The sequence below is a fragment of the Symphalangus syndactylus genome, chromosome 8 (assembly GCF_028878055.3).
Source record: "Symphalangus syndactylus isolate Jambi chromosome 8, NHGRI_mSymSyn1-v2.1_pri, whole genome shotgun sequence".
Classification (NCBI taxonomy): Eukaryota; Metazoa; Chordata; class Mammalia; order Primates; family Hylobatidae; genus Symphalangus; species Symphalangus syndactylus.
In genome coordinates, this window is record NC_072430.2 from 107,396,887 (window position 1) to 107,411,330 (window position 14,444).

The 14,444-nt window shown below is 37.3% G+C and overlaps 1 protein-coding gene across 27 annotated transcripts in view; it reads left to right on the forward strand.

The window, feature by feature from the left end:
• Positions 1–6,130, forward strand: part of CARF (calcium responsive transcription factor) — a 77,623-nt gene extending 71,493 nt beyond the window's left edge. For 15 of the 27 annotated variants that reach the window (XM_055290260.2, XM_055290257.2, XM_063644902.1 and 12 more), the window contains 3 exons: positions 694–824; positions 1,211–1,580; positions 2,591–6,130. In XM_055290260.2, the coding sequence (XP_055146235.1) occupies positions 694–824; positions 1,211–1,580; positions 2,591–2,709 (620 nt within the window). In that variant the 3' untranslated portion in view covers positions 2,710–6,130. The remainder of the gene's footprint in view (positions 1–693; positions 825–1,210; positions 1,581–2,590) is intronic. The other 12 variants (XR_010122205.1, XR_008659632.2, XR_010122204.1 and 9 more) reach the window with 9 other exon arrangements.
• Positions 6,131–14,444: the final 8,314 nt, after the last annotated feature.

The window sequence follows — 14,444 nt, forward strand, 5'->3', positions numbered from 1 at the left end:
TATGCTTAGATTATATGCAAATACTGTGCCATTTTATATCAGGAACTGAGCATCTGCAGATTTTTATTTCTGATGGAGGTCCTGGAACCAGTCTTCCATGGATATGGAGGGACAATCCCATTCTAGATCTACCGAATTAAAATTAATGGAGGTTAAACCTAGGAATCTATATTTTCTTAAACATCCCTTAGAGATTCTCATTATCTGCCACGTTCTGCAAATAGTGGGCTACATCAGCAGTCCCCAGCCTTTTTGGCATCAAGGACCGGTTTTGTGGAACACAATTTTTCCACAAACCCAAGGTGGAGAGTTGGGGGGATGGTTTTGGGATTAAACTGTTCCACCTCAGATCATCAGGCATTAGATTCTCATAAGCAACATGCAACTTAGATCCAAGAATCTAATGCTTCTGCTGATCTAACACGAGGTAGAGCTCACGCAGTAAGGCTTGCTCATGCAGTAAGGCTTGCTTGCCTCATGCTCACCTCCTGCTGTGCAGCCCAGTTCCTAACAAGGCACAGACCAGTAGGGTCAGGGACCCTTGGACTAGATGACTTATTGAAGTCCTTTGCAAAACTTTGAAATTATTTCCTATTTTAGTTCTGCTAGAAAGGGTTGTAATAAAGTATTTTTATGACTTCATAGAAGCCATAAAAATTATTTTGTTTTAATAGTTTCTTTAATATAATTTAGGAAATTCACCAGGAGAATCAATTACCACCAAAGTGGAAACAAATCAGACCGGGGGTTCTTTGTCTCCTGAGCCAACCCACTTGCTCTCCTCACTCTCCTCATTTCAGCCCAAAATATTTACCCAACTACAGGTAGGTATCCAGTAAAATATCCAAATTTGAGGCCCTTTTCTTTATTCCTCCATTTACCTCTTCTTCTCCTAGGGATTTTAGAGAATTGTTACAGAATTATAATAATGATCAAATATGTTTTCATTGTTAATTTCCTGATCTTTTTGTTTCTTGATTTGAGATAATTCAAACAGTATGTTTTTTAAAAGTTTAAGGTTGACTATGAATGCAGTAAATTTAGTTGTACTACTTTTCCCTTGATTATTGTTTCTTTCTTCATTTAATAATTATTTTTAAACATACTCTTTTTATTTGTTCGGATTTTTTGTCAAAAGAATAGTGTATCCTATGAGAATATCATACATAGGAAATTCAAACATTTTGATGTACTCTTTTTGGTTTAAAAGGGTTTGCAGTTACAACCAAGGTTCACCTCTCCTGATGAATCACCAACTGTGATATCAGTAAATAACCAGCCGTCCTCTAGTCCTTCAGGACTTCTGCATACAATAGGAAGTGCTGTAATGAATAATAATTCTCTACTGCTTGGTCAAAGTCATAGCCTTCAAAGAGATACATGCTTAACCCAAAACAATAGTACTGCCTCCACCATGGGTAACCTTCCAGAACCAGATCAAAATCTAGTTGCAATGGACGAGCTGGTAGAAGTTGGAGATGTTGAGGATACAAGGAATCTGGAAGGAACTGTTCATCGGATTCTGTTGGGAGATGTGCAGACTATTCCAATACAGATTATAGACAACCACTCAGCTCTTAGTAAGTTGAAATCAATTTATGATGTTATCGTTGTAACCTTTGTGGATTATTATCACTATATTATACTATAGATAAAACTATTATTTCTACCCAGTGGGTCTATGATATTATATAAATGAAGCAAAATTATGAGAGAGAAGGAGATTTCATTAGCCTGGGTTTCAGAACTTTTAACCTTAAATTTTCTTCTTCTTATTTCTAATTATTTAGTACCATAGAAATTACTTATTCCCTAATTACCTGTTTTCCATGGAAAATCTGTGGTAATGTGAAATCAGGAAGGTCATTTTAGAGTACATGAAAAAATAGGAAAAAATTAAACAAGGAAAAATATTTTCATGCAAAGGTTATTATGGAAGAATTGATGTATGCACACATACACAAAGAAAAATGAAATGAAGTAGGCATATATAAAGGTTAAAAGGAAGATTTTCATTTTTGGTTTTTTGTTGTTTTGAGACAGAGTCTCATTGTGTCACCCAGGCTGGAGTGCAGTGATGCAGTCACAGGTCACTGCAGCCTTGACCTCCTTGGTTCAAGCGATCTTCCCACCTCAGCTTCCCAAGTAGCTGGGACCACAGGCACACGCCACCATACTGGGCAAATTCTTTGATTTTTTTTTTTTTTTTTTTTTTTTTTTAAAGACGGGGGCTATGTTGCCCAGGCTGGTCTCGAACTCCTGGAAGATTTGGAATTACAAAATAAATGTTGAGTTGAAAGGGAACTAGTAAGACTTGGGCATTTAAATTTAGCCCAAGACCTTGTTACCTTCACTTTATTACTAATCTCTGTCAATGTAGAAGTAAACCCTGTTAACTCCTACTTTCTCTGTTACTTCTTTGCACACAAATTGTTCTGGATTGGGCACTTTTGTGGGAAAAGATTTGCAGTTTGCTTTGAAGAACAAAAGTTTTCACAGAAATTATTTTTAGAATATAAAATATTTTTCCCCTCTCTTCCGGTGTCATGAAATATATTAACTTTTAGGATTTTTCTGTTTGTTTTTAAAGTTGAAGAAAATCCAGAAAGTACCATTTCTGTGAGCCAAGTTAAGCAAGAGCCCAAAGAACCAGCATTGTCTATGGAAGCAAAAAAAATTGTGGACTATAAGAAATTATCTGCTACATAAATTATTGAAGCTTTTCAGAATTTACAACTCTGGTGACTTCTGATGTCTTAGAAAAGAAGGTGAATATAGTCAAAGCATGGCATTGAGATAATTGGACTGAAGACCAGTTTGATGAGAAGCTTTTATTTAAAACTGACATATTTGTTGCCAGTTCCATATTTTTACCTTCCTTAAGAGATGTTTTACTCTTCTTATTTTGTATAATTTTTATGCTCTTTGATTATCTAATAAGGCCAGTATTTCAAAAGTTGTTTTGAATTTATCCACAGTAATATAGTCTGAACACAAATAGTATACTTAACTTATCCTTGGAAATATTCAATTTTGTTTATTACAAAACAGAAAAGAACAACAGCAACAAAAACATTGTGTGAATGTATGTTTGTATGTGTGTATGTATATCATGAATTTTTTTTAAGTTCTGAAAGAACTTGTTCTCTCTTTAAAGTTGTGAAGAAATTTTTAATTGCCAGACAGGTAAGAAAATGTTTATAATCTATCTCATTAAGAAAGATGAAGTATTAGATTTTACATCATAACACAAAGTCCAGCAGCTACATCTGTGGAAACTGTGCAGTTGCATTTTAGCCTCTTCCCTTCTAATTTTTGTACTTTTAACTACAAACCAATAGTATACTAATGGTTATCTAATAGAAATTTAAAGTGTCTTGGTAAGTACTGAGAATTTTTACTTGAATTAATCAGATAAGCAACAGAAGTCAACATATGTAGCATGAATTTGTGCTATATTAGAAGTAAAACACTATAGGCAGAAATATGTAGAAATTGAGAGAATTGAAAAAGAATAATAGAATTCCTTGGTGTTTACAGATAATTTGGGAAACTTTTTGATGACAGCAGAGGATTTTTTTCCCCCTTATTTTGTAATGAAGATCCAGAGCTGGTTAAAAGATAATTTGATTTGTAGTTACATTTTTCTATGCCAGAGCTCTTATTGAATTGATGATATTAGGATTTCTAGTATTTTAAGGTAAGTATTTATAGTTTAAAATTTAGTTTATATTTAAAACTTTAAAACATCTGATCTGGGATTTTTTTTGTTAAGTAAGTATATTAACTTCAAATACCAAGTAAGTACTAAGCAGTATATTCATTATAAGCATCTGTTGTCTAAAGATTGGTACTAGGCTGGACATGGAGGCTCACGCCTGTAATCACAACACTTTGGGAGGCCGAGGTGGGTGGATAACCTGAGGTCAGGAGTTCGAGACCAGCCTGGCCAACACGGTGAAACCCAGTTTCTAGAACTAAAAATACAAAAATTAGCTGGGTGTGGTGGTGGGCACCTGTAATCCCAGCTACTTGGGAGGCTAAGGCAGGAGAATTGCTTGAACACCGGAGGCGGAGGTTGCAATGAGCCGAGATTGCACCATTGCACTCCAGCCTGGGTGACAAGAGAAAAACTCCATCTCAAAAAAAAAAAAAAAGATTGGTAAACTAGAAATATCAACTATAATTGTCAGGAAATTAACCTAAAGGCTTTTGTTTCTCCAGAGACCATTTGTGGGTATATTTTATATTTTAAAAATAAAGATTTTAAATGGATATCAATGTTTAATATTCAAAACATTCACAATATAATATCAAATTTAACCTTAATACTTTACATGAATATGAGTCACTTTTGGCTTTTCTAAGTCCAGCCTCCCATTCTTAATTGACTTTGTTTCAGGTACATGACATGTATCTAAATATAAAGTACTGTTATAGTAGAGGTAGGTGGAATTCTAATATTCCTTGCTCTTTAGATTTATATTTTATTTAATATAAAGTTTATTATTTATACCCTTTTTAATGCAAAGCTAATATTTAGTTATATGTATGATTTTTAATAAAAATTACTTTTTCCTATGAATTGAAAATATTTGATGTTGGCATTTTATACAGGCAGGTTGCCAAATTTGATTATGTTACACTAAGTTAAACACAGCTCTTAATTACCTCAAATCCAGATTTCTCTTAATCTGTGTGTACATAAAAGGAGTAAGTCCAAATTAATTTATAGTTTAGTGTTGCACTGTAGGTAATATTCTTTTCATTTGTTATTTCTAGTTTTTATGGAATCCTTTTCTTTCAAGATTCTAAATAATAAATCTTTACCTCTCAATAGTGGTAATAGTGGTAATGGTTTATTATTAGCTATTTCACCAACTGAACTACATTCTTTTGGAGACATTCCTTTCTTTTTTGATGTTGAGTTGCTAAGGAGAAATGCTTGTTAATATACAAACTCTAGTCAGTTACCTGTGAGGATGAGACGTGTCAGAGGACTCAGACTTTGGTATATAAAAAAATAATATTTTTCTCACTTGATTCTGTGTGAATGTCTCTTCTGATACTGGTTTTTAATCAGAAAGTTACAGAGAAACTTTCCCACAAACATACCAAAAAAACAAAACCCCACAAAAACCAAGAGCATGAAGAAAAGCTTAAATCCCTAATTATGTACTCTTTTGGTTTTTAGGTAGAAACTGGAGCTATCAGTATTTTCATGTAAGTATTTCAATGAGTAGCTCTTTAAAAATGGTTTCTAAATTAGATTTTAAAAATTCACTGTCATATAAATGCATGTTTAGTCACAATGTATCAGTATTGTGTTTAAAGGTGCTCAGCATCACTGTTTGAAAACTATGTTTACATATTTAAAATGTTTAATTATTCTGAAATGTATAGGGTATTAAATACAAGCTCCTAAAATCTTCAGTATCTATATTGGCTTTCTCTAACAGCTCTACAGCAAAGTTTGACATGTTTTTTTTGTGTGTCATGTATTGTAAGTTGTAATATCTGTAGGAGTGAGTTGGACATTCTAAATTAGCAGTAAGAAATTCACAATTACAGCTCAGCTTGTTTATTCATTATAGTTTTCACATTCCCAACTTCCAAGTGAACTTTATATGTACTACAGTGAATTATAGATAAATACAGCCATGGTGGACCTTTCCCTCAATAGCGATTTTCTGTACAAACAGTTAGTATACTTAAAAGGAAAAGCTTTTATATCTTATGCAAGGTAAATGTTTCCTAAACGTCACAAAAGTGATAGAAAACATAGCTTTTGGGATCTGGTCCTGCACCAGAGTTTCTAATTCTGAGACCCACCAGCTTGTGTTTCATCTTCTTTATATCCTGTCAGAATACATACTTAATCATGTGGGTATGAGAAAGATGTTGTTTAACTTGTACCAGGTTTAAAAAAAGAGGTTTAAAAAATGTGTGTGCATATCTATATATATGTATATATATATAGCAACTTGATGTATAGTGTCCTTGTTATGTATTTTTTTCATGAAAAATCCTGTTTTTTTTTCTTATACTTGTTAGTTTTCTTTTTATATTTTTCTTAGAGATAGTGGCAATTTTGTTTATCTTGAAGATGCTGAATAAACACTTGAATACCTGAGAATTTTGGCCAGAGATTTATGTCCGATTTGGAACCTGAAAGTTTTAAGCATAACTACAAGTAACTCCTGTTGGCATTACATTTTGGGGAGATATATATGCATTTAATACCCTGCAACTCAGCCAAGCATCAACATTTTAAAACAATGTGTATAATAAGTAATTCTCCCCCCGGCCCCCGACATTTTGGCACCATGACATTTTCAAGTACAGCTTTATATTTTAGGAGTAATGACAAAGTATGTGATCAAAAGAGAAGGGATTATTAATTTTTTCCCTCTTTGCTCTTTTTTAAACTTTATTCCACTCTGTACCTATTTTTGAGGACCTTGGAAATCTTAATCTCTCAAGAAGGGATACTGCATTGGTTCTTCTCCATCAGCTGGCTTAGACGTCAAACATCTTAAATGATACACTGTTTTAATATCTAAAAATCTGTCATTCTACTTAATTAACTTAGTCATAAGGACAAAGCCTTAGTATACTTTTGCCACATACATGTTATCTATAAAGTTTACTGTTGAATAATACAAGTATTCCTTGCTGACTGAATTCTTAAAACTTTGGGAATAGAAAAAACTCATTTATTAATGGATGCTAAAGTGATTCCTGAGAAAAATAAATAATTTGTATGGTTAATATGGAAAATCTTTGGTGATGTGATTTGGGTATAAGAATACTAAAACCAGAGTACAGGATGTGAATCATGTACCAGGAGGGATTTTATTTTTAAATATCTTTATTGAGGTATAATTGAAATACAATAAACTGTACATATTTAAAGTACCCAATCTGATAAGTTTTGTCATATGTATACAGCCATAAAATCACCATAAGCAAGGTAATGAACATATTCATCACTCTCAAAGTTTCATAGTACTTCTTTGTGATCCATTCTTACTTAATCCTCCTTGCCACCCCACCATCACCAGACCGCTGATCTGCTTTCTTTAAGATCAATTTGCTACAAATGAAATCATACAGTATGAACCTTTTTTGGTCTGGCTTTTGTCACTCAGCATAGTAATTTTTTGATTTGTCTATATTGTAGCATTTATGAATAAATCATTTGCTGCTGAGTAGAAGTGCATTTTATGAATATATCATAATTTGTTTATTCTTTTGATGATGGACATTAATAGTTCTAGGCTATTGTGAATAAAGTTCCCATGAACATCTATGTACAAGTCTTTGTACAGACTTATGCTTTCATTTCTCTTGGGTAAATATCTAGGAGTAGAATTCCTGGGTCATATGTTAGGTATATATTTAACTTTTTAACAAACTGCCAAATGATTTTCCAAAGTAGTTGTAACAATTTATATTCCCACCAACAGTGTATGAAAGTTCCAGGTTCTCTATATCCTAGCCAACACTTGTTATGAACAGTTTTTAGGTTTTAGAGATTTTAATAGGTGGGTAGTAGTATCTTACTGTGGTTTTAATTTCCATTTCTCTAATAACCACTATTAAGCATCTTTTCATGTTGTATTTGCCATCTCTATCTCTGTATCTTCTTTATTGATGTGTCCGAATCTTTTGCCCACATTTTTTTTTTTTAAGACCAGGTCTTGCTCTGTCACCCAGGCTGGAGTGCAGTGGTGTGATCTCAGGTCACTGCAACCTCCGCCTCCCAGGCTCAAGCAATTCTCCCACCTCAGCCTCCATAGTAGATAGGATTACAGTCACGTGCACCATGCCTGGCTAATTTTTTGTAGAGACGGGGTTTCACCATGTTACCCAGGCTAGTCTCAAACTCCTGGGCTCAAGCAATCCACCCACCTTGGCCTCCCACAGTGCTGGGATTACAGGCATGAGCCATCGTGCCCAGCCTCGCCCACTTTTATTTTTGTTTTCTTATTTGTTTTTTATTCTTTTTTTTTTTAACCGCAGCCAGCATCATAGCTCACCCACTTTTAAATTGTTTTCTTTTTTTTTTTTTTTTTGAGATGCAGTTTCGCTCATCGCCCAGGCTAGTGTGCAATGGCATGATCTTGGCTCACTGCAGCCTCCACCTCCCAGGTTCAAACAATTCTCCTGCCTCAGCCTCCCGAGTAGCTGGGATTACAGGTGCCCACCACCACACCTGGCTAATTTTTGTATTATTAGTAGAGACGAGGTTTCACCATGTTGGCAGGCTGCTCTCGAACTCCTGATCTCAGGTGATCCACTCATCTTGGCCACCCAAAGTGCTGGGATTACAGGCATGTGCCACCACACCCAGCTAATTTTTGTATTTTTTAATAGAGATGGGGTTTCACCATGTTGGCCAGGCTGGTCTCTGAACTCCTGATCTCAGGTAATCTGCCCGCCTCCCAAAGTGCTGGTGCTGGGATTACAGGCATGAGCCACCACTCCCAGCTCCACCTGCACTTTCAACTACTACAAATCTGAGAGGTTCTCACATCCCCTTTTAGGTTTGATAATTTGCTAGAACAACTCACAGAACTCAGGAAAGTACTATACTTACAACCACAGTTTTATGAGAAAGGATACAAACCAGAAATGACCAAATGAACAGATATGTAAGATGAGGTCTGTGAGGGTCCTGAATGCAGAACCTCTGTGCCCTCTTGTAGAATCAGGACATGTTATTCACTTTTCATATCAATGTATTCACCAACCAGGAAGACCTACTGAGTTTCATGTCCAGAGTTTTCAGGGGGGTTTATTACATAGGCATGATTGGTTCAAACACTGGCCCATGACTGGACTCATTCTTCAGTCCTCCTCTCTTTCCTGGAGGACAGGAGGCTGAGTTGATATCATTGGCTCAAAGCCCCAACCCAACCCTCTAATTAGATGTTTGGTCTTTATAGCATGACCAGTTCCCATCCTGAAGCTATCTAGGGGCCCACCATGTGTCATCTCATTGCATATACTCAGGTGTGATTCAAGGCGCTCATGAATAACAAATATACTCCTAGTACTTGGGAAATTCCAAGATTCACTATCAGGAACCACAGACAAACGAAAGTCAAAATCTTTATTATATAGCAGTGTAATGCATAGTTTTGTTGTTTTAATTGTGGACACCTACTTTAGTCTGAGATTTGTTACCATGTCACACTATACTACGTTCATCTCATTTTTCTTCAAGGCTATTGTGTGAAGTGCAACATGTTTTATAAAGTGTATCAACTCTCTGTTACTTTTCCTGGTTTGTAGTTTGCCTTTTAATTTTGATGACTTCTGTGCTTAAACAATTCTCCTCCTTCAACTAGATAGCAGATAAACATTTATCTAAAATTTCCTATAGCTTTCTTATGTGTTGTTTTTAGTATAGTGAAATTATTTTGTTGCAGAGGATAAGTTTAAGTAGATATTTTTTCAATTAACCAACCCTCCCAACATGATGGGTTTTCTTCCCCCTCTCTTCCAATAGAAACCTAACTCCCAACACAATGGAATGAATTTTTCACTTTTTAAATTCACCTTTGAAAGGAGTAGGCAGGTTGTAAGGAATGGGAGATTTCGTGTCCCATTTTTTTTAGATGAAGAGGTCCAAAGTGGTAAATAATTTTCCACAGGTCATCTGGAAAGGGTAGAATTGTCTGACTCCAAAGTCTTAAAAAGACGTTTACTTAGTGTCACTATTGAATCACATGTAATTAACCAATGACTTTAAATGTACCTAAGATTATCAAATAATTTGTTCTGATATGAAAATTGAAAATTAAGTGGAACACAGAAGAAAATCTAGTTATGACATTAGACAAGACAATGACATTAAGTTTAAATCTGGATCGCCAAACACAAGGTAAGTTTCCCTTGAGTTGATCAATTTAAGTTAAATCAATTCTCTATTTATTACTGAATCATACAAAAATGACCAAAAATGTTCACCAAAGTTAGGGGCTTATGTTTATGATGATCCAACTTATAGATTTTGTGGTTCACATGAAAATCCACTTTAGGAAGTTCAAAGAGCCACATCAGAAAGATAGCCATCTTCCAGAGCAGCTAAAATTGAGATACCCCTGTATAATAAAGAACTATTCAGAGACACATATCATGCATTAAGATAAAGAACTGGCCGGGCGCGGTGGCTCATGCCTGTAATCCCAGCGATTCGGGAGGCTGAGGTGGGTGGATCACCTGAGGTCAGGAGTTCAAGACAAGCCTGACCAATATGGTGAAATCCTGTCTCTTACTAAAAATACAAAAACTGGCCGGGCGTAATGGCATGCGCCTGTAATCCCAGCTACTCAGGAGGCTGAGACAGGAGAATTGCTTGAACCCAGGAGGCGGAGGTTGCAGTGAGCCGAGATCGCACCACCGCACTCCAGCCTGGGCAACAGAGTGAGACTCCGTCTTAAAAAAAAAAAAAAAGTACTGAAATAAGTGGGTTCAAATAGGAACACCAAATTGAAGGTCACAGGGAAGATGTTGATTTGTGATCATGTGGCTTCACACAGGCAAATCCATGCATTGTGCTTTAGGGTGAGCAGCATGGATTCATTTGTTTGAATGATGTTGATGGTTAATGAATTTTAGGAGGAACTCTGAGGAAGCCAGCCAGCTGCTAATACAAATTTCAGTGGAATAGTAACTTTTCCCTTTTTTCTCTTCTTAACTCTCAATGCCAGGGCACTTTGGGAAACATTTATACTTAAAACATTAGAATATTAAACTGAAAAGATGGAGCAAAATAATTCAAATTACAGCAGTTGAATCAAGTGGTTAAAATTCAGAGATATCAAGCCAATGAATAAGACAGCATTTGTGAAATACTACATTAGCAATATTGGGATGAGTTGAAGGACTTTTAAAAAGGTGAACTAAGGATGTAAGATTTTTGAGAAGCTGAATCAAATCCAGAGTGGCATGCAAGGAAAACCTTGTGTGTTTTTACTGCTGTACTAATAGTTAAAACTGTAGCTATTCTTGTATTCTCCAGGGCAGATATGAAATGGCCTTCGGTCCTAGGAAACTAGCAGAGCAGTTTATCAGCTGGTATGCCATGACAGCATTGAAGCGTAGTTTGTAGAAAAACCTGTTATAAGCTTGCAGTGAGCCGAGATTGCGCCACTGCACTCCAGCCTGGGCGACAGAGCGAGACTCCGTCTCAAAAAAAAAGAAAAACCTGTTATATATACTATATATCATTTGAGTTTTGTATTTTTCTCATAAGATAGGATTTGTTACTTTATTTCAAAGTGTATTCACATGTTGCTCAATTTTTCTTCACAAAATTTCTGTGGATAAAGCCAAGTGTAAATATTATTTTCTTATTTCATAGCTGAAGACAATTATAGGGAATAAGTGACATGTTTATTAGTATTACATGTGTAAATAGGAGTTGAAATTATATAGACATAAGAACTTGCAGGTAGTATCAGACTGCTACTACTAATACTTAGGTGAGTAATTTTTATATTTGAGATTAAGCCACAACCATTATATCTTAGATTCTTAAATTTCCTTACTTGGCCTAGATTTGAAATAATTCTGCTCATAATAAAGTATTGAAGACATTTATTTTAAAGAGAAAATGAGCAGAAATGCACAGAATGACTTGTTATAAAAAGGGAATTATTTTAACTTCTGAAATATTGCATGGACTTTGTACACAGACATGAAATTACACAGCAAATGACAATATGTTTAATGATTTATTTTTTCAGTAACATGTAAAACCTACAATAGAGCCAGGAGCGGTGGCTCACGCCTGTAATTCCAGCACTTTGGGAGGCCAAGGCGGGTGGATCACGAGGTTAGAAGATGGAGACCATCCTGGCTAACACGGTGAAACCCCGTCTCTAGTAAAAAAAAAAAAAAATACAAAAAAATTAGCCAGGCATGGTGGCGGGCACCTGTAGTCTCAGCTACTTGGGAGGCTGAGGCAGGAGAATGGCATGAACCCGGGAGGCGGAGCTTACAGTGAGCCGAGATTGCACCACTGCACTCCAGCCTGGGTGACAGAGCAAGACTCCGTCTCAAAAAAAAAAAAAACCTACAATACGGCCGGGCGCGGTGGCTCACGCTTGTAATCCCAGCACTTTGGGAGGCCGAGGCGGGCGGATCACGAGGTCAGGAGATCGAGACCACGGTGAAACCCCGTCTCTACTAAAAATACAAAAAATTAGCCGGGCGTGGTGGCGGGCGCCTGTAGTCCCAGCTACTCAGAGAGGCTGAGGCAGGAGAATGGCGTGAACCCGGGAGGCGGAGCTTGCAGTGAGCTGAGATTGCGCCACTGCACTCCAGCCTGGGCGACAGAGCGAGACTCCGTCTAAAAAAAAACAAAAAAAAAAACCCTACAATACAAACCTTAGTGTTTCAAAAAGTTATTTAAAAAGAATTTCCTAGCCAGGCATGGTGCCAGGCTGAGGCAGAGATTTGCTTGAACCCAGGAGGCGGAGGTTGCAGTGAGCCGAGATCGCGCCACTGCCCTCCAGCCTGGGCAACAGAGCGAGACTGCATCTCAAAAACAACAACAACAACAACAAAAAGAATTACCTAATGACTTGCTACCTAGCAACATGCACTTTCCTTTTAACTTGCCTACCCTTCCCCAAGCTTAGCAGCATTTGGACTGTCAACAATGCTGGAAAGTAAAGATGTTCTTCATTTAACATAGAATTACTTACATAGTTCCATAAAATAATAGATAACTTTTCCTTTTTTTAGAAAAAATTTCAGAGTCTCACTCTGTCTCCCAGTCTGGAGTAAAATGGGGCGATCATGGTTCACTGCAGCCTCAAATTCCTAAAGTCAAGCTATCCTCTCACCTTAACCTGCTTTTTATTTATTTTATTTTTTATGTATATTTTCTGAGATGGAATCTTGCTCTGTCGCCCAGGCCGGAGTGCAGTGGCCCAGTCTCGGCTCACTGCAAACTCCACCTCCCGGGTTCAAGTGATTCTCCTGCCTCAGCTTCCCGAGTATCTGGGATTACAGGCATGTGCCACCACACCCGACTAATTTTGTATTTTTAGTAGAGTCAGAATTTCACCATATTGGCCAGGCTGGTCTCGAACTCCTGACCTCAGGTGATCTGCCCACTTCGGTCTCCCAAAGTGCTGAGATTACAGGCATGAGCCACTGCGCCCGGCCCTTAACCTGCTTTTTAAAATTTTGTGTAGAGACAGGTCTCTCACTGTGTTGCCCGGGCTGGCATCCAACTCCTGGCCTCAGGTGATCCTCCCACCTTGACCTCCCAAAGTGCAGGGATTACAGGTGTCAGCCACCATGCCCAGCTAGATAACATGTTTTGAGTGCCAGATGCTTTATAACAATCCTCACATCTGGCCTGAATATTATTACCCCAATTTTATATAAAAGCAAATAAATTCAAAAACATTAAATACCTTGCCTAAGATCATATATCTAGAAAGCCAAGAACCTAGGATCTGAACCCGAGACTTTTTATTCCATAGACCATGTTATAACCAGATTTAACTGTAACAATTCATGAACTATTAAAATTCATCATAAGGAAGAATACATTTATTTATTTAGAGACTGAATCTTGCTCTGTCATCCAGGCTGGAGTGCAGTGGCGTGATCTTGGCTCACTGCAACCTCCATCTCCTACATTCAAGCGACTCTCGTGCCTCAGCCTCCCAAGTAGCTGGAATTACAGGTGCCCGCCCCTGCGCCTGGCTAATTTTTGTATTTTTAGTAGAGACAGGGTTTCACCATGTTGGCCAGGCTGGTCTTGAACTCCTGACCTCAAGTGATCTGCCTGCCTCATCCTCCCAAAGTGTTGAGATTACAGGTGTGAGCCACCGTGCCTGGCCAATAATTTTTTTTAAAATGTTTGTAGAGACATGGGTCTCCCTATGTTGCCCAGGCTGTCCTTGAGCTACTGGCCTCAAGGGATCCTCCCACCTCAGCCTCCCACAGTGTTGGAATTATAAGCTACCTCATGGGCTGCAAATTTTATGTTATGTATTTTACAATTTTAAAAAAATTTCCTACCCAGAGATCATGCAGATACAATCTACTAAATCTTTACAGTTTTGCCTTTCTTATTAACGGTCTACTGTCTACCTGGAGTGGTTTCCTGCATATGGTTTTGCATGGCAGGTGGGCCCCAAAATCGGGGCTCTGCCTGGGAAGGTTCTTGGCTTTGCCTAGGAGGGAATTCAAGGGCTACCCTATAGGCATTGTGTGGAGAGTAGCAGCTCAGGGGCAGTTCTGAAGTCACATTTATACCCACTTTTAATTACATGCAAATTAAGGGCCAGGTTAGTCAGAAATTTCTAGAAAAAGGGTGGTAAATTCCAGGTCGTTGCCATGGAATGAGTAACTCTCATGGCACTGTTGGCTGTGTTTTATGGAGAAGTGCTTTCGCCTCTTCCCTGTGT